Source organism: Ictalurus furcatus, chromosome 12 (genome assembly GCF_023375685.1).
Source record: "Ictalurus furcatus strain D&B chromosome 12, Billie_1.0, whole genome shotgun sequence".
NCBI lineage: Eukaryota > Metazoa > Chordata > Actinopteri > Siluriformes > Ictaluridae > Ictalurus > Ictalurus furcatus.
This window is the reverse complement of record NC_071266.1, coordinates 26,551,945-26,572,646: the sequence shown is the minus strand read 5'-3', so window position 1 is coordinate 26,572,646 and position 20,702 is coordinate 26,551,945. Positions and strand designations below refer to the sequence as shown.

The following is a 20,702-nucleotide window of genomic DNA, read 5'->3' as shown; positions in this document are numbered from 1 at the left end:
GCTTAAAAGTCTGTCATTTGGACCCTTAATAAAAGCCGGTGTCTCACACAGTACTTTTATTTTACTAAAAAACAACAAAGCCGGGGGGATTTCTCACCAAAGCTCTTTTGAACTCTGGATCCTGATTGGTCAGAAGGTGTTGATTTTTCATTTTGATATGAGGAAGAAACTGCAACAGGGAACCCATCCTCATCTGGGTGATGCCGGATAGTACGATTAGAAATAAATCCCTTCTGTAACTGTGTGTATGTGGTCAAAAACTGCAAGTGTGTAACCAGGAAACTCGTTACGGTTTTAACATGAAGTCTGTTTTTGTTGAAGTTATCAAATGTTCACTGATGGAGTGCAAAACTGTTTGGGACAGTCTTAAAGCGATCGTATCAAATGTAGTCCTAAACTGTTCATCAATTGCAGCTTTATGGTTTCTAGGTGTATCTTTAGACTGGTTTCCGAGCGCCGAGAACTCCAACCAGGAGTACAGCACGTTAACGCGCTCGCTCTAATAGGTTATCGTTTCCATAGTAACCGCTCACGTACGTGGACGTTTTGGATTCAGTTAAAACTAGAATTTGAAGTTTAAATTGTTCATGTGGTGACGTTTTGTGCAGGATGTTTTATCAACGAATGTTTGATGGAAGGAGCATCCGGTATCGGCACCAAGATGTCGTTTTTAACTTTCCGACAGCTTCAGGACAGAGGAGTTTACGCGTTGTGGTTTCTTGGTAACGTGACGAAATGGTTTTTTTATTTAAATTTTTTTTTTTTTTGTCTTAAGAGGGGGGGAGGCTGGTGATGGAACAACTGTTTATAGCTGCTGTAACATAAGTGAGAACAGGAGCTGCGTGGATTCATGGACGTTCTGCAACATTAAATATACAGCTGCAATGAAAATTATCCCCCCCCCCCATTGCAAATCAGGTTTATTTACAGATTTTCAGCTGTTTGCGATGAACAAAATCAAACAAAAGCAGTTGAAATAGTTTAACTCAATGAATGCGCCAAGTGTTTCCCCAAATTCAACTGAAAATGCAAATTATGCTGACTTCTCCAGTCTCGAAATTATTCACCCCCTTCATGGCAAGTATCTTTAGTACTTAGTAGAGCAGGCTTTTGCTATTATGACCTGCTGCAAACGAGATGCAGAGCTTCTGGCAGTGTTCCTGAGGGATCTTCTCCTGTTCCTCATGAGCTATGGCCTCCAGTTCAGTAATAATCTTGGGTTTGTGTGCTGCAACCGCCGCCTTCACATCCCACCAGAGATTTTCTATGGGATTCAGGTCAGGTGACTGTGATGGCCCTGAAGAATCTTCCAGAACTACTTCTGCAACCAAGCCTTGGTGGAATGTCAGGTATGCATGGGGTCCTTGTCCTGTTGGAAGGTCCAATGACACCCAAGCTTCAGCTTCCTCAAAGACGGCATGATGTTTACAGTTACATTTATATAGCGCTTTTCTAGACCCTCAAAGCCCTTTACATAGTATGGGGGAAATCTCCTCAACCACCACTAGTGTGTAGCATCCACCATGATGATGCGACTGCAGAACTCCCACCACACACCAGTGGCCAATTCAGAGACAGGGATTATTAGGGGGCCATGGTAGAGAAGGGCCAATAGTGGAATTCCACCAGAACCCTGGGGTTATACCCCTACTCTTTTATTAGGGTCCTGGGACTTTTATTGACCACAGAGAGTCAGGACCTCTATTTAACGTCTCATCCGAAAGACGGTGCTGTTTCTACAGTATACTCACTCTACTGGGGCATTAGAACACACACAGACAACAGGGTGAGCGCCCCCTGCTGGCCTCACTAATACCACTTCCAGCAGCAACCTTAATTTTCCCCAGGTCTCACCTCCATCCAGGTTCTGGCCAGGCTCAACCCTGCTTAGCTTCAGTGGGAAACCAGTAGACCTTCCTGATACTTCAGTGTTTCACTTGCTTTTGTTTGATTTGTTCATTGCAAACAGCTGAAAGTCTGTACATTTTGAACCTGATTTGCAATGGAGGTTGAATTATTTTGATTGCAACTGTAGCTAGAAAGGGATAATAAAAAAAAGTACACCTTGATGGCTTTTTTTATAATAATAATAATAATAAAAAGTAATTGGCAACTTGCTGAGTCATAAGAGGAATAGTTTAAGGTTACAGAGTCTGGATGAACCTTTTGCCAGTCACCATAAAAATATACAAACATCATTTCAGCTCTAATAATACTGATAACTATTTTTATGCATGTGTGTGTGTGGCATCTTAGTCTTGCTAAGCCAATAACTGCCTAATGGGAAAATAGTTTTATAGATCTCCTGGATTAAAATACTTCAATAAGTAACAGATGCAGATCTCATTAAAATGGATTTACTGCACACACTGTGGTTATGTGTAGCTAGTGTGTGTGTGTGTGTGCGTGTCCTCAAAAGAGCTCCAGGCCTGGATTCCTGTTCAGATCATTGTGTCTGTTTAAAAAAAAAACACACTTATGACCTGGTATTGATCGTTCCTGGCTATATGACACGTTTGGGAAGAAAACTCCAGTATACGTATTCGTTCACTAGAATAAGCAAAGGTGGTAAAAGAACTGCAATTTTTTCCCCCATAAGTAAACATGTCTTTTACTGATCTCATCAACAGATTCTCTGATAAAGTTCAGATAAAACGACAGCTTTACAAAGCTTCCCCGAAGTCAAAGGAGAAAAGTATAAACTCTTAAATTTACTGAGAGTGTGAAAGTAAGACTACACGAGAGACTCGAGAAAGAAAAAAGAAAGACGTCTGATTTGTGGTTCCTGACGATAAATCAGTGCCTCTTTCACCAAAGGAATGTGTTGCAAAACATTAGCTAAGTCTAACTAGCGTCAGCTTTGTTCCTCATCTCTGAAATGTGAGCTAGCATGACACCGTCGAAACTAGCCACATGTGGTCACAATCCAAACCGCCGTGGTAAGTACAGAAGTGTACGTAGCAGCACATTACTCTATTGGGTCTCATTCTCGCTGTTCAAGTTTACATCGTATAAATCATACATCTTTATTAATGTACGATTGTAGAGTGTAGAGAGAAAGTAGTACATCATAATGAAAGGACAGATAGCGAAACTCCGACGTATGCAGTTGTGTTCTGTTACATTTCCGATAATAAGCACTGAACGAGTTGTACATGTTTTATGAGTTTTAAACAAACCAGAGACAAAAACACTGTAAACATTTTACGGAAGGAGTCTCCAGTGTCAGCATAAAGCTGTCTTTTTAAGTTTTCCGACATCTTCGGGACAGAGGAGTTTACACTTTGCGTGTTTTTGGTAAAACGACAAGCTGCGCTTTTGTTTTTGTTTAGTTTTTTGACTTATTAACTTACTGCTGGTGAGGGAACGGCTGTTTATAGCTGATATAACGTAAGCGAGAACAGGAACAAGCTTGTTTCATGAATAAGAACTGAACAAGTTGTGCGTCGTCTTGTGAGATCTAAACAAACCAGAGACGAGGTCGGGTTTCGGTTAATTTCCCGATGATACACGACAGCGTATCGGACAGACTATTCACTCAGAAAGGACTGTGTTTAAACTGATATCTGATGTGTGTTTACAAGGCATTACTTTTATTTACAAGGCATGTGTGTGTGTGTGTGTGTTTAGTGAACACAGTCCTGCTACAGAGACAGGATGTACTTTTTGAGGACATTTCAGACTAAACGACTCCAAGAGTATTTGAGTCTGAACTGGATGAATTATGATCTATATAAATAAAAAGTATGAAGACGACCAAATACACCAGATGTACTGGCACTGGGCATTAGAAGAACTTTACAGACAGCTGATGTTTAAAAAAAATTGCTTTCTCAGATATACATCAATCAATCAACAACCAAAAAAAACATTAGACATTAACATGTTTAGTAAAATAATACACACATTATGGCTACTTGAAAGGAATGGTTTGATGAAAAATCAAATGTACACAGTCTCCCCTCGCCCCCCCCCCCACCCCCCCAAAGCCTTTAACGAAGTTACTGTGTGACGTTTGTCTGCCTCACTCGAAACATTTTAAATAAACACACGCCCACATCTTTACATGCATACAACCGTTTTTATGGAAACAGAAATAATCTGCGTTTACACGTTTAAGATCAAAGAACAGCATCACATCCAGCCTCCAGAAATGTTTTGATGGGGCAGCCTCATGGATTCTTCAAACCTAGGGGAAGTGTAGTGGAGCTCTGGAAAAACGTTTTCAGACCTTTCAATCTTTACCTCATCACCAGGGTTGCAGCGATCTTTACCTCATCACCAGTCACACCAATCTTTACCTCATCCCCAGAGACGCACCAATTTTTACCTCATCACCAGGGTCGCAGCGATCTTTACCTCATCACCAGGGTCGCAGCGATCTTTACCTCATCACCAGGGTCGCAGCGATCTTTACCTCATCACCAGTCACACCAATCTTTACCTCATCCCCAGAGACGCACCAATCTATACCTCATCACCAGAGTCGCGCCAATATTTACCTCATCACCAGAGTAGCACCAATCTTTACCTCATCACCAGTGTAGCACCAATCTTTACCTCATCACCAGAGTCACCCCAATCTTTACCTCATCCTCAGAGACGCACCAATCTATACCTCATCACCAGATTCGCACCAATATTTACCTCATCACCAGAGTAGCACCAATCTTTACCTCATCACCAGAGTCACCCCAATCTTTACCTCATCCCCAGAGACACACCAATCTATACCTCATCACCACAGTCGCACCAATCTTTACCTCATCCCCAGAGACGCACCAATCTTTACCTCATCACCACAGTCGCACCAATCTTTACCTCATCCCCAGAGACACACCAATCTTTACCTCATCACCATCTTTACCTCATCACCAGTCGCACCAATCTTTACCTCATCACCACAGTCGCACCAATCTTTACCTCATCACCAGAGTCACACCAATCTTTACCTCATCACCAGTCACACCAATCTTTACCTCATCACCAGAGTCGCACCAATCTTTACCTCATCACCAGAGTCACACCCATCTTTACCTCATCACCAGAGTCGCGCCAATATTTACCTCATCACCAGTCACGTCTTAACAATAAGAACATTGTTATAGTTACAGTCAAAGCAGCCAAAAATAGCATTTTAGTTGTTGGACACCAACCACTATTCTAATCTACTGCATTTAGAGTAAGTTTGATTTTTCACCAAACCATTCCTATTATAATACAGTATGTAATGTGGATACTGTTCAAAGAAATGTGAAGGTGCACAAATAAAAAACACACACACACACATTTAGCGTGAACACCACGAACATCAAGCCATCGATGGTGAATATATTTCTACAGTTTAAATCTGCCATCGTGTGTGAGCTAAGCCTCCCAGGACTGATGTACTTGGTTCCAGCTCTTGATGTTTTGTGTGTTGGTTTTTGGTCTCGCTAACAAGGGTGATGTCACCTCCAGCGTCTTGCGTATCAGAGCCAGGAGACCGAAACGGAGACCGCAACGTCATAAAGACACACGAGAGCACGAGCATCGTCTGCCTGGGCTTCAGGCATCATTCGCTAGATTACAGAGAGAATCGGGAGCGGCCCCTGCTCCTCATTTTTAAATTACATGTTTACTTCATACGCTGGCATTTTTTAAAACGTTTTTTTTAAACAGCAAAACCAGAGGGCTGCTGCTCCCAGGATTGTAATTTGAGAGGTTCGCCGTGTGGACTCCAGAACGCCAGGGCACTTGGTGAATGTTTCTTTTTCTTTTCCAGGATCCTCAGGCTCAAATAAAGGAAAATCTCTGGCACCGGGACTCAGGGTCAAAGTCAAGTTCACGTGGAGTAAGGCCACATTCTTCTATCTTGGGCCAACAAGTCTGTTTTAGGTCCAGGAATCCATCACATTTCCCTTTGTCGTGTGAAGTGTGAGCTCCTTCCCACCAACTGGCAAAGAGCTGCTGATTCATCTTACACACAATAAATACCATCATATCTTTATAATAGCTGCATATATATAAAAAAAGCTGTTGATAGAGTTTATGGGCTTATCCCATGATCCCATCTGTCCTTTTTTGTCTGGGGCAAATGGAAAACAATCTTGAGAAGCATATTTCCCACTGTGAAGTTTTTCCTGTGTTAAAAGGACACACTTCTTTCAGGTCCAACCCTAATCACAGATTCTCACGCTAGTCCACTAGTCCAACAGTCTTTTCAGCATTTCATTGAGGGTGCGTTGCTTTCGCAGGTCTAATACAAAATGTCTTCCTAAGATCATATCCTTTACTTGTCCACCAGGTTCCTTCAGTGATTCTCACCAAATCTGTGATGGAATAAACTACAAGTGTACACTACAAGTTCACTATACTAAATACTCCTTGCGGCTCTCGTCTGCTTGTCCAAGCTCTCAGTCCGTCTACAAGTGTTTGCGATTCCAGGCCATCAGTTTGACGTCTGCTCTTGAGACGTACGCATACTCTATCAGGGATTGGCTGGGGGGAAAAGGAAGGGGCGGATTTGCACGGAGGCCAGACGGCTAGTCCATGAACTTGTGAGTGTCTCCGTAGAGCCAGCGCTGCGGCGGGAGCGAGGCTTCGTTGAGGTGGTCGCACTGGTCACTGCACTTGCAGGACTGGATGAACATGACGGCCTTCTCGAAGCGCTCGCCGTCGGGGCAGGAGAAGACCACGGATGAAGTGCGGGTGCGGCGCGGGGAGCAGCAGCGGCCGTCCCGACAAACGCCGCAGTAGTTGGGCCGGTACAGACGGGCGCTGCGGCAGCCTGCGTAGTGGAGACGTAGCGGCTCGGGAGACTTCTGTGTGCGAGAACATTTCCTCCCTTTCTGTTAAAGCAGAGAGCAGAAATATGGGACTTTAGCGTTCATGCTCAGTGATAATAAAGAAATAATGACACAAACAGGAAAGATGGCCAACACATTCGCCATCTGAACCCGAAGTTCAGTTAGATTTAATGTACCAGAACTGCGGATAAACGTTTTTGTACTTGTAGCTAGTGCAGGTCGATGTGGACAAAATTGCGATAAATATCACGATACGGATAACTTCATATCTTAAAACTATATACATCATCATATATTACGTTTTCTCTTGAACTGATGAAAAAAAGGATCTATACAAAATAACTGCGTGCATTTATGACATGCTCTTACAAATGACCGTTCTCTGGTCAGTGTCTGATTTGTTACATCCAAACCACGCCCAAACGTCAGAAGTACCTCCCTGTTTAGGTACCAGTGCTTCATTTTTTAGTTGAGCTGTTGCCTGTTCTGTTGCGGGGAGTTTCCTGGTGATGTAGACGATATAGGAAAATATCTATCAATACACATTTATCTATCGTCCTACGATATGTATCGCCATATCACACAGCCCTGCTTGTAGTCTGTTTTAAGTAGCAAATGGGTGGAGCTACCAGTTTGAAATTTTCCAACCACACACAGCGTGAACGCCACTTAGACACGCATCAGGAGTGAGAAGTATATGGCGGACATTTCGAGGTTTCAAACGTGAGGTAGTAGGTGGCTGTGGCAGGTGAATGATGAGGTACTGCGTCACGTATATGTATTTGGGCCCCACTGTCATGGCTAGAGGATGACAGCTTTGTTTAGTTAATTAGCATAAATGGGAATTAGAGTCACGTCCAGGAGCTAAACGTGTGGAAATGACACATGGTTACATGATATTGTTTTCAAAAAATTGAAGATTTGAAGAAACATTCTAGACATAAACATTTTAAAATTCACAAATGTGTCCTTTTTGCCATCTGTATCACCAAACAAGTGTTTAGGATCTGCTGTGACATGTTGACAACCTTTTCATACATGAAATAACAGTGCATGGAAACATGAGCATGTGTGTGTGTGTGTGAGACAGGTGTCTGAGGGAAGGACAGTGAAGGTCGATATAAATGAGAGAAACACTTGGCATTAGCCAGCAGCAGTTCAGAGATGCCATTGTGTCACATTCACTCCATATCACTAACAATAACAACAGGTGCTCGCGAGTTAGCGGAATTAGCTTCCTCACTAGATCCGTATGGAGCGTCAAAATCCCACGGAGTTCCCAAAAGGATTTCTGGAGTAATGACGAAGCGAAGGTGACCTTCACTGTAGGGTAGATCAGAGGGAAAATCTCACCAAAAATACTCCTAAATGACCTGTTAGCCATGTTAGCATTTTAGTTGAAATGTTCCCTAGGAATAGATGTCATATTAATGCTTATGTGTTCTGCAGTTCGTCAAGGTTAAACCATTTCCAAGCAATGGAAACACTGAATACCAGCTTGACTGCTAAACCTGTATTAACCTTGTGGGGACACTCTAGCTGGTACAAATTTGGGTACAAAAAAAAAGTGTAAATATCAGTGACTGTTTAAGCAGTATCTATATACAACAGATATAAAAAGTCTACACACCCCTGTTAAAATGGCGGGCTTTTGTGATAAAATCATATCAGAACCATTGTTGTCACATGCAGAGAGTACTCAGTACTTGTCAGATGTTCCTGCAGCTCCTTAAATGTTGCCGTAAGTCTCTTGGTAGCCTCCCTGGTAAGTTTGTGTCTTGATAAAGTTGGTGATGTCACTGTGGTGGTCCATTTTCTCCACTTGTTGATGATGGCCTTCATGATGTTCCATGGTACATTTAATCTTTTGGAAATTCGTTTATACCCCGCTCCTGATCGATACATTTTAAACAAGTGAGATACTTGTACATGCTTTGTGAGCTCTTTGTGGACCACCGTTCCAGCAGCCGGATGAAACCAAGAAGATGTGACCAAAATCCTGCAGAACCAGCTGGTATTTATTTGGAGTTCATCAGAATAATTTAATCGATGACTGCTGTATGATAATTACTTTTGAACAGGAGGCTGAATGTGATTGGTTGATTCTGAACACAGCCACATCACCAGTTCACCCCCCCACCCCCTCACAAAAACCTGCCATTTTAACAGGGGTGTGTAGACTTTTTATATCCATTGTACTGTAGATAAATGATCCCGGCATTCTAGTGTGTGTTTTAGCATGTTTTCCAGGGAACAACAGCTAACTTCAGCGCACTGAAGCGAAACGAAAGGCGTGAGAGCTGACGGGAGGGGTGCGGTACCTTTACGGGCACGGCCATGGAGCTGCAGGGTCTGACGGTGCACAGGCGCGTCTCCTTCGCCAGCTTGCACTGAGCGTTCTGGTTGGTGACGCGTGACGACACTCCCATACCACAGCTCCGAGAGCACAGCGACCACTTCGTAGTCTGGACCACACATTTGTCTGGGCTTCCCAGTTTCTTCCAGGCTGAAGAGAGAAGGAGAAGGAGACAGGGAGGAAATAGAGGTGAGAGAGGGAGAGGGAAGGAGAGAGGGAGGGAGAGAGAGAGAGGGAGAAAGTCACTACACAAGCACCATTCACCAAACTACCAACAATGATGCACAGAGAAGGTGATTACGCAGTGGAGCAAAAAGCTGCATGTGCTTCAGGCAAGCGTGTGTGTATGTAATATATATACGTGTGTGTGTGTGTGTGTGTGTGTGTGTGTGTGTGTCTGGTTCACAAGGCTCCATTGGAAAATAGTCATGCCTCACTCAAAGGTTAAAGAGAAAACAGTGAATGATATCATTTAAAAAATATGAAACATACAATCGGCTCCAAAATTATTGGCACCTTCATAAAAACAAGCAAATATTAATATATGAAAAAAACATGCGCTTCAACACAACAACATGCTGACACTATATTTCTGACTTTAAGATGTTTTAAATGGTGTTTGTTAAAAAAGAAAAATTATTTATATATATACTAGACATCCATTACATGTATTTTGGACATGAGGGACTATATTGATGTATTTTTCTTCCTTTTGGGACACACGTTACACAGGTTACACGTTATACACAATCCCCAGTGCACATATACATATTTATATACAGTGGAGTCCAAAGGTTTGCATCTCTCATGGTATATAAATGGGGAACCTACATTGTACTACCTTCCTAAATAAAATTCATATTAAGATATTAAAAATAAGGGTTATGGATTAAGAAGGCAGAATTTAGAGATGGTCATGTGTTCTCACACACACACACACACGGTCTCTCACCTGTCATGCGTTTGTGACTACGGGGCTTCTCCCACTTCCTCCCCAAGTCCATCAGCTCATTACTCAGTGTGTCCTCTGGCCTGGGTAGGTAATTCTTCGGGTAAAGCTTGGGGAAGGCTTTAGGGTAGGGTGCGAGGTGAGGGTAGATGTATGGGGGCAGCTGCGGGACTCTGTAGACAGGGGGCAGCACTGAGGAGCCGCGATGGCAGTCCACACTGGGGCAGCACTGTCCCGGCACTTTAATCAGCCTCGGTGAGGGGCAGGCAGGTGACGCCAGGAGCACTTCTGTAGGGCAGAGGGGCACACAGCCCACAGCACCGTCGATGCACGTGCACTGGTGCTTACAGCCGGCGTGGAAGTCTTCGCCGTTCTGGTACACACGGCCATTATACTCACACGAGCGGCCTTCCAGTTTGGCTGTAAGGGAACACATGAGAAACAAATGAGTGGTTCGAGTTTTAAAACAAAAAACATGGTGAAGTGGTAATTCGGCCAAAACGTCACGGATCATTCGAGACAAGGGTTTGGTGTCTCGTACAGTAGAGTGATAAGGCTGATGTAGCTAACAAGGAATGAAAGATTACAGCCTCCAGTTTAGCATAACTTACCACACATACACACATAAAAAAAACCCCATTGTTTAGATTAAGATTAAATATATAAATCATTCTGGACATGTATTTATTATTATCTGAATTCCTTCCTTCCTTGAATGACTGAACTGCTGAAATCTGACATCTATGCTTCTTACGTGAGCCTGATGCTGACGTGGAGCATGTGGTGATTCAGACAAGGCATTTGCACCATGCTGAACTGGAGGCTATAAATTTCCGTTATTATTAGCTACAATCGCTTCCTAGCTCCAGTGCTAAACTAAAGAAGCAAACCAAACATGTCTCGGCTGGGGGAAAATTCTGGACGTCTTATTTCTGGCCTTCTTCGTTTTTCTTTGCAAGTGAGAACATAGTGAGGGGGAAACCAATTATGCTGGAATGAGAGAGACTGCAGCCACAAAAACCCAGAGAAATGCATTAATAACGTTTTTTTTTTTTATTTGATTTAAAGTGCAGGTTTATTCTTAGCCCAGGGTGGAATTTTGACTCGTTTAAAGAAGATGTTTGGTTTGAATCGAGCGTTGGCTCTGTCGATCATGCCCAGCTTCATGCTTCAACAAACCCTCAACCCAAACCCAAATAGCTCCTTTATATAGCAACATATAAATACTCGGGAATGTATGAGGCAACTTGCTGGGAAATAAAATTCGGCCTGGGGACTCGATGGAGCTCAGTGAGGAAAACGCTGCATCAACCCATTTCGTGTACACACGCTGAGTTAAAGAAGGTCTAAAAGTGACACGGGCAAGCTTTCCCAAAGAATCTAGGCAGTAAGATTGCCTTAAAGACGAGAGAGACGTCTTTAACATCACAGTGATGTTCTTTCTGTATGGTGTTGAATAAACTATCTGTTATACAGTATGTCCAACGTGCAGTATTGTAATGCGAGATGTGAGAACTGAATCTTCATAAATGATAATGAGTCTTTATTGGTCACCTATAGATTACAGCACAGTGAATTTCATTTCTTCGCATACCCCAGCATGTCAGGAAGTTGGGGTCAGAGTGCAGGGTCAGCCATGATACAGCGCCCCTGGAGCAGAGAGGGTTAAAGGCCTTGCTCAAGGGCCCAACAGTGGGGCCTTGCACCGGGGTTTGAACCCCCAACCTTCCGATCAGAGCCTTAACTGCCCCATTATCATTATCATTATCTGATGACTGGGTGAATTTTATTTGGCTTTGCTCTGATTTCTCCCATATTGCTATATTAAGGGGTCCAAAAGCATACATGCTACACCTAAACTGTAGATTGTTGCACGTTTGTACATATACTATAATATACATTTAAAATACCTGGGTGGATGGTGTCTCGATAAATAATATTTTCTTTCAGGAAGTACTTCCAAGAATTAGGTTTTCCCTATTTCAGGAAACCAGTATAAAGGCAATCTATTTTTGTGGTTCATTTATGTTTGCTTCTTTCCCCTTTCATGCACTAGCACGTCTATCACGAACAGAACCGTTACACCAAACGAGGAATGCGTTTACAAATGTGGCGGATAACATTTCATGTACAGAGAGGTCCGCATTGCCAAGCAGCGGCATGACTCACCTCTGCAGATTCCGCGAGTGCTGCCCACGTCGTTGCCGTAATTACACTCGAGCCCCTTGTGGTGATCACATGGTCGGCCCTCGTGGCAGTCCTGGTTTAGCTGAGCAGCGCAAACCTTACAACACCCACAGCCATCGGGTACCAAACTCACACCTGGAGGACACACGGGGCGCTCAGGAGGGCACTCGCACGCCCTCGGGCACCCTGCCACGCCCTGCAGAGAGGAGAGGATGTACGACAGATCAGACACTCCGGCAAGAGAGAAGACATAAATCATAATAGCTTCATGTGCTGTGCACATGACATTGTTGTCTCACAATCCCTCACTTTCTTCTCAGCACTGATATAAAAATAAATAAATGAACACAACTCTGGCTTTAATGTGCACAGGTCTAGCTTTCGTATCAAGCGGCAAACAAAATCAGCTACCTGACTAACTAAGGGTCTGATTTACTAAAAGCATGCTCGAACTTAAAAACACCCAGAAGTGTTAGAAGTGTACATGAGCCAAGTAACACTCAAATATACAGTCAAATATCGTAATGGGTACAAAGAGATTAATGTGATGCCCTCAGTGTGATTTCTCACAGCCTGAGTGTCATCCTCACCCTCTTGTTATTAATACAGCTGAAGGGCAGGTATTAAATTTGCGGAAGGCTGTTTTTGCAATTTGAGGATTATTTAAATATATCTTTCTAGAAATTAGGACTCGATGTCTAAAACTAATGAGGCAGTTTCTTGAAATTCTGAGTGAATATTACAAATTAAAACCTAAAAGTATGTTTTCTTTGCATGCTTGTACCCCTGATGTCAGCAGCCAAAAATGCAAAAATTCTCATTTAAATATGCCATCATTTCCCGGCTTTGTACGTGATGTCGTTTATGCAATTATTCTCGTCACCTCCGAATCCAGTGCTAATCCAGTCCTCACCACATATCCACAATCCGGTCCAGTCCAGACATTATCTCACTCACACACGCCTGCCTGCTGAACTCGTATTAGCCGTATGATCTCGTATAACCTGCTTGTTAATATACACGTCATATTTCGCTTTATACCTCAGTGCTCTTAAATTCTGGATTCTGATTGGTCAGAAGGTGTTGAATAGTTTTCTATAACAGGAGCTCATACAATAGTACAGCTGCGAATCACAGGTTTATATGAACGTGCTCGGTCTAATACGTTATCGTTTCTATAGCAACAGGGATTTGGACGGTGAACGCTCTAGATAATCGTTCAAAATGTTTGTTGTTTTTAAAAAAAAAAACAGACGTGTTATTAAACAAAGAGAAGCATGCAGTTGTTGATATGCGGAAGCTTTCTGTAAGGTGATGTTTATTTAACGTTTACGGAAGGAGTCTCCAGTGTCAGTGAGTACATTTTTTTTCTTTCTACCACAGGAGAGTCTTCAGGACAGAGGGCTGTCCGGTTCCTCGGGAACACGACAAGCTGCGTTTTTATCATTTTAACTGGAGAGGAGAAAACAGGAAACGGCGGGAACGGCTGTTTGTGTCTGCTATAATGGAAGTGAGAAGTTGTTTCGTGTAAGGTCGCACAACATTGACGTAACTATAAACTGATCAAATGTACAAAGTGCCGCTCTTTATAAAGGAAAACAAACAAACAAACAATTAGTGTCGTTAAATCTCTGTGGTAAAGGAGGAATAAAACACTTAAGAGTCGCTTCAGCACAACACCGTGTTTTATTCCTGACATTTGCTATGAATGAGGTAATTGTATGTGTAGGATCAGAACCATGTTCTAGCAATGTTGAGTTCTAACTTTTACACAACTACCTTCTTCTTCTTCTTTGAATAAGAGAGTGAAAATGAGTGAAATGAGTTCTGGCTGGATCAAACACACTCAGCAACACCCTCAGGTCAGTAAGGTACATCTGTCCCAGGTCCACTATAACGTTCATTCAGCATGCATTTCACCTCAGTCATGGAATACTGCACCAGTACCAGGGGCCATGACACACACACCGTGATCAGGAAATCTGATGTGCTGTGAACATTCTAGATGATCCAGGTCAGCGCATTGCTTAGAATATGCTACGTGAGGTTAAAAAAAAATAAATAAATAAATAAATAATTAAACAAGAGCAATCCATTTTAAACAAAACACAAATCTGTTTAAAAAAAAATATTCATATTCAATCTCCAGTTTAAACGTGTTGCGCTTACTGTGTGTCACTAAGACATATAATGCTTTTTATTACCAATACTTGTGATATAATAATGGACAGAAATCTCAGAATGAGCTGCTTTAGGTAGATAAATAATGCTTTTAGCACATAGTTGCAGAGTAATAACGGTACTGATACGGTACTGAATGGCGTCGTCTCTGGAAAAGCAGCTCTGAAAGCAGAAATGTTCTCTTCCCTGTTACCAACAAAAATAAAAAATCATAGGCCTATATGCTGTATTTTTATTTCCCAAGTCCTCCTTTTCTAGACTTTTATAAGTTATTATGACATTCTGTAATACCGTTTTTGTTTAATGGGTTTTTTTTGTTTGTTTGTTTGTTTGTTTTAAATATGTATCCTTACTTATTTATTTATATATTATATTTCTGAATCTATTGGCACCCTGTCCAGGGTGTACCCCGCCTTGTGCCCCATGCTCCCGGGATAGGCTCCAGGTTTCCCCATGACCCTGAAAAGGAAAAGCGGTATAGAAGATGGATGGATTTCTGTATCTAATTTACTCCTGTGTATGACTCACAATTACATCCATGTTTACTAACTACACACACACACACAATTACTCACAAAACACACACGCGTTATTCTCTTCATTAAAGAGCTTAGAGTCTGCTCGAGTCTTAATTACTAGTTTATATTTAAAGGGCATTTGGATGATATAAGGATTGCTTTTTCCTGTTTTTAATTCCAGACCTACGGATAGAAATACTGTTTGTTAAAAATCCTCCAGCAGGTGAACTGACTCAGAGCCGCTGTGTTGAGAGCGAGTCCAGTATTCAGTGGTGTGAATGGAGTGCTTTTCTTGGGGATTTGCTCTAGGTGGAGATTCAGTTGATGAATTTGCAGTGAAAGCGTGCCAGGTCCAGGACACTGAAGGTATCTTGTCTGAGGTGCGCTGAGCCGTGGGTTTAACGTCAGGTGGGGTGTCCGTCATTTACAGCGCATTAAACCTGTCTTCCTCACTCTGTGTAGTTTAGTGTTACACACATAAATCGGCTCATTATTCACGTACACTTAAGAACGTGCACTATGTCCTGTTCTGAACTAATGTCTAGAGATGTTTTTATCCACAGTGAGTCAGTATACAAGCTCAAGTGCTACTCATTTAGTACATTTCCATTTGCACAAAAAAAAGTGAAAAGACCTCTTCAGACAGAAAGAAGTCCTGATTTCCACCTGACAATTTTGGAGAATTGCGTAGCTGTTCCTTCTCTCTGCTATGAGCCAACTCTGTGATACTCCCTCAGTGCGGATCATTTAGTCCAATCAGAGAGGTTCTGAGCCCGTGTAACACCCCCTACACTCTCCAAATCATCTCTCTCTCTCTCTCACACACACAAACACCTCCGACCTCCTCAAAAGTTCTCCTCCCTTCTCAAAGCAAAACCTGTTTCTGATGTGGGCCGGAGATAATTCGTATTTACCTGACCTTTTCCCTCTTTTTAAATGACTTTGGCAGCAGCACTGAAAACCAGTGCCAGGACGGGTCTAAAGGGCCCGACTGTTTCCGAGCAATGGCTATTCTGAACACCGCTTCCTGCAACTAACTATTAAATAACGGCAATACCTGAAATCAAATTTCTACCAGACACACAGATACACACCTGACACAGGGCTCGGTTTTATTATGCAAATAGAACAGAACACACACCGGGGGGAAAAACGGTCCTCGTGTCTGTTTAAATATCTGGAAATACCGCATATCGATCCAACTTTAGCAAACCTGAAAGAAGATCTTTAATGAAGACCAAGCTCAAATCCAGAGACCAGTGTAATTATAGATTACATTTCAACTCCTATTGACATCAAAGTGTCCCACTGACTGCACTGTGTGTGTGTGTGTGTGTGTGTGTGTGTGTGTGTGTGTGTGTGTGTGTTAGGGAAGAACTAAATTAGACTCCAGTCTCAGTTTTATTGATTATATTGAGAAAATGAATGTTATTAGTCAGGCTGAGCGCTAAAAATGTGGTTTAAAGACCAGAAAATGTTCTTTAGACCTATGCCATAGAAGAACCATTTTTAGGGTTCCTTAAAGAACCTTTTGATGAGTTGTTCTCGTGCCAAACTGAGCTGAATAATCATTTCACTCCACAAGGAGTCTCCTACATAATATAGACCTTCATGGTGAGAAATGGTGAGACGTTTCGGTTTGTCATGGCACCAAAACGGTTAAAGAACAAGCCACCATAAGGTTCTTTAAGGAGCGTAAGTGACGCTGCATGAAAACACCAAAGAGACATTATTATTACTGACTATAATAATGACTGTAGACCACCATGAAGAATCGTTTGGTTGCTTCATTGATGGATGATAAACTCATTTCTCACCTTAAATGTCTACATTGTTTAAGATCATTGTTTGAAGTAAAGTTTGTTGGGTTTTTAAGTAAAATGGTTAAAGAGCCATGAACCGTCCACATCACATTTCAAGGTTTTAAAAAGCCATACTGTGGCACACCTTTAAAAGGCTTGGTATTGATTGAGATTTGGTCAGCGTAAACATAATTGTAGAGGAGCATTTAAGGAACATACGAGATGGAAGTAAGGGTTCGTTTACAGCTTTGAGGGTGTTTGTAGCTTGGGGGAAACTAAATGTACATGTAGGTCTTGATCTGTGTTGTTGTATAAATGATGGCATTTCCTCCAAGGTTGGAGCGGAGGAGTTAAACAGACCTCCTGCGAGCAGCTTAGAAGGTGATGATGTTCCTGTGCTGAAAACTGTCCACTCTAATGCTGATCCCTGGCTCTCATCCTGGCTGTCAACGACATGTCAACAGAAAGCAACCAGCAGAATGAAATAAGGACTGGTGTTCTGAAGGTTTACTCACCGAGCCGAGGGCCACCATCATGAAGAGAAGAAAGCACAATACATCCCTCATCTTCAACAACAACAACAACAACATGAAGCCAGAAGAGAACGCTCTGCGGATTTGTTTTGGTTGTTTGAATTGGAGTGAAGGTGCTGTGGAGACGGTGAGACACTTCAGACAGCGTCCAGGTGAGTGAGCTCTTCAGAAAGAAAGGAAAAAAGAAAGAAAGAAGAACAGTCCACACAGGTTGTGGTGAAGACGCGGTCCGTCTCCTAAGCCCCTTTAACGGTTATTTAAACGGGATTTATTCGAGTCAGTTTTTTATATATGACAGTTGCGCGTTCTCAAGACGCCCCGCCCACTTCTGATCGCCGACCCAATAAAAAGCGTGCGTGCTGGGGGGACAGTATGGACGAGCTCGCGCTTGGAGGCGTGGTCACACAGATCAATGCGGTCATTCATAAAAATTCAGATTTACTACAGCCTGCAGCCAGCGGCCGGTTTCGCCATGTTTATTTATACACCTGCGGAGAGAAGAAAATATTACCGGTGCTTTGAAATCGCTCGTAATTTCCCTGTCCGACCGCTGCTTTGTGAGAAACTAGGTAAATATGCTCAGCTGCCTCCGGTTTGTGATGTGTGCCATGAAAAACATCCATTAGCAGATATATTTCTCCTCCACGATTCTAAGGAAGAGATCAAGATAATCACTCGCTCATACACTCCCTCTCACACTCACTCACTCCCTCATACACTCCCTCACTCATACACTCCCTCACTCACTCATACACTCCCTCACACACTCACTCACTCCCTCATACACTCCCTCACTCATACACTCCCTCTCACACTCACTCACTCCCTTATACACTCCCTCACTCATACACTCACTCCCTCATACACTCCCTCACTCATACACTCCCTCACTCCCTCATACACTCCCTCACACACTCACTCACTCCCTCATACACTCCCTCACTCATACACTCCCTCACTCCCTCATACACTCCCTCACACACTCACTCACTCCCTCATACACTCCCTCACTCATACACTCACTCACTCCCTCATACACTCCCTCACACACTCACTCACTCCCTCATACACTCCCTCACTCATACACTCACTCACTCCCTCATACACTCACTCACACACTCACTCACTCCCTCACTCCCTCATACACTCACTCACTCCCTCATACACTCCCTCACTCCTTCATACATTCCCTCACTCATACACTCACTCACTCCCTCATACACTCCCTCACACACTCACTCACTCCCTCATGCACTCCCTCACTCATACACTCCCTCACTCCCTCATACACTCCCTCACTCATACACTCCCTCACACACTCACTCACTCCCTCATACACTCCCTCACTCCCTCATACACTCCCTCACTCCCTCATACACTCCCTCATATACTCACTCACTCCCTCACTCCCTCATACACTCACTCACTCCCTCATACACTCCCTCATACACTCACTCCCTCATACACTCCCTCACTCATACACTCACTCACTCCCTCATACACTCCCTCACTCATACACTCCCTCACTCCCTCATACACTCACTCCCTCATTCACTCACTCATACACTCATTCACTCACTCATATACTCACTCATACACTCACTCAAACACTCACTCACTCACTCATACACCCACTCACTTTCTAATACACTCACTCACTCACTCATACACTCACTCACTCCCTCACTCACTCACTCATACACCCACTCACTCATACACCCACTCACTCCCTAATACACTCACTCATACACCCACTCACTCATACATTCCCTCATACACTCACTCACTCCCTCACTCGCTCACTCATACACTCACTCACACACTCACTCATACACTCACTCACTCACTCACTCATGCACTCACTCATACACTCCCTTCCTCACTCATACATTCACTCACTTCGCCATACACTCTCACTCCTTCACACACTCATCCCCTTATACATGCACTCTCTCACGCCCTCATTCATTTACTCACTCACTCACTCCATCATTAATTCACTAGCTACCTCACACACACGCTCTCATTCATCCATTTTCACTCACTTTCCCATTCCCTCTCTTTCTCTCATACACTCAATCACACATTCTCCCTCTACATTCCCCCCCACACATTCATAGCCCAGTAGGCATCTATAGATCCTTCCTACACATACACGCACACACACACACACACACACACACACACACACACACACACACAACTAATCTCTCGCTCAGCCTTTTACACATATACACACATATGGCGGCTTTCATTTGATCTGTTCCTTTTGAGTGAGGTGTTATAACAAGGCCAAGAGTAAACACACTCACACACACACACACACACACCAGCAAAATATATATGTATAATGAGACATAACAGGCCTTGTTCTTTTCTATTTACATTTACATTTACATTTATTCACTTAGCAGACGCTTTTATCCAAAGCGACTTACAAATGAGAAAGATACAAGCAAAAAATGGAATATTTCCATTCAAACCAAAATAAAGCTACACCACACCCAGTACACACAAACACACATTCCACATGCACATGGGTCACGACTCCGTCACCTAGCGTGGTCTCGAACAATAACACACCACGTACTTGTAGCATAGTCACTGCACATTCATAGTGGTGTAATGGGGGAGCGAGGGAGAGAGAGAAAGAGAGAGGGAAAGACAAGAAGATGGAGTGAGCAGGAAAAGGGTGGTGGTTTTCAAAAGAAGAACAGATCCATCACCTTTCGAAAGTCTGTGGAAAAGAACGACTGGGAAATTAAATACCAGGACTGAAAAAGCACGAGATGAAGAGGAAAAAGATGGAGTGTGAAAAAATAGTCAGAGAGAGGATAAGACAACTGATATAATACATATAGTTCAAATGTAATTTTCGAAAATGCTAAAACATGTCATGTTTAAAGTTACAGACACAGGGCATAAGCTAGGCCTAGCTAATGACTGGGATAATGATTTAACTTGCTAGCATATAACTATTAATGACTAAATGCTAGCTAGCTGAATAACATTTTTCTGTCATTAGCCAGGCCTAGCTTGTGCTCTGCATCTTTATTTGCCTAGCAACATCTTGCCTAGCAACAGTGTGTTTCATTAGCCTTGTATCTAGCCTTGTGACTTATTCTTATTTTCATTCTATTTCTGTCTTTACTTTTTCGGTCACAATTGTCTGAGTACTGACTGAGTTTATGTGTTGTGACTCAAAATAGCTGCTTCTCAATATGGCAGAACCCATGGAAGTTTTTTTTGTAGCAGTTGATGCTAAGTGTAATTACAGTGTAATACCGGTTGTGCCGAGTCGTTTCTCAGTAACCGGTCAACAAATCTGAGGTAAAATTTGTTATCGCTGATAGTTTTGTTATGTTTTCACGCTCGCTGTGCCTTTGCA

The 20,702-nt window shown here is 42.8% G+C and overlaps 1 protein-coding gene across 2 annotated transcripts; it reads right to left on the bottom strand.

Annotated features, from left to right (window-relative positions):
• Positions 1-3,969: 3,969 nt before the first annotated feature.
• Positions 3,970-18,216, bottom strand: si:ch211-106h11.3 (CCN family member 1). Of its 2 annotated transcripts, XR_008387252.1 has the most exons (6): positions 17,297-18,216; positions 12,263-12,476; positions 10,097-10,513; positions 9,110-9,294; positions 4,895-6,830; positions 3,970-4,850 (listed from the first exon to the last, which is right to left on the bottom strand). XR_008387252.1 is itself a non-coding variant. In XM_053637909.1 (5 exons), exons 1-5 carry the CDS (start codon positions 17,369-17,371, stop codon positions 6,525-6,527), a joined length of 1,197 nt encoding a protein of 398 aa, XP_053493884.1. In that variant the 5' UTR covers positions 17,372-18,216; the 3' UTR covers positions 3,970-6,524. The 2 variants fall into 2 exon arrangements, 1 of the variants encoding a protein (XP_053493884.1); XM_053637909.1 differs by having other exon boundaries at positions 3,970-6,830.
• Between the last annotated feature and the right edge of the window lie 2,486 nt (positions 18,217-20,702).

Bases quoted from the DNA above. Each gene is read 5' to 3' on its own strand.
- si:ch211-106h11.3 (XM_053637909.1), bottom strand. From the start codon at position 17,371: ATGTTGTTGTTGTTGTTGTTGAAGATGAGGGATGTATTGTGCTTTCTT. The intron at 9,295-10,096 runs GTGAGAGACCGT...TTCTCTCTTCAG, and splicing joins TAGTCACAAACGCATGACAG to CCTGGAAGAAACTGGGAAGC. The intron at 6,831-9,109 runs GTACCGCACCCC...CTGCTTTAACAG, and splicing joins CCATGGCCGTGCCCGTAAAG to AAAGGGAGGAAATGTTCTCG.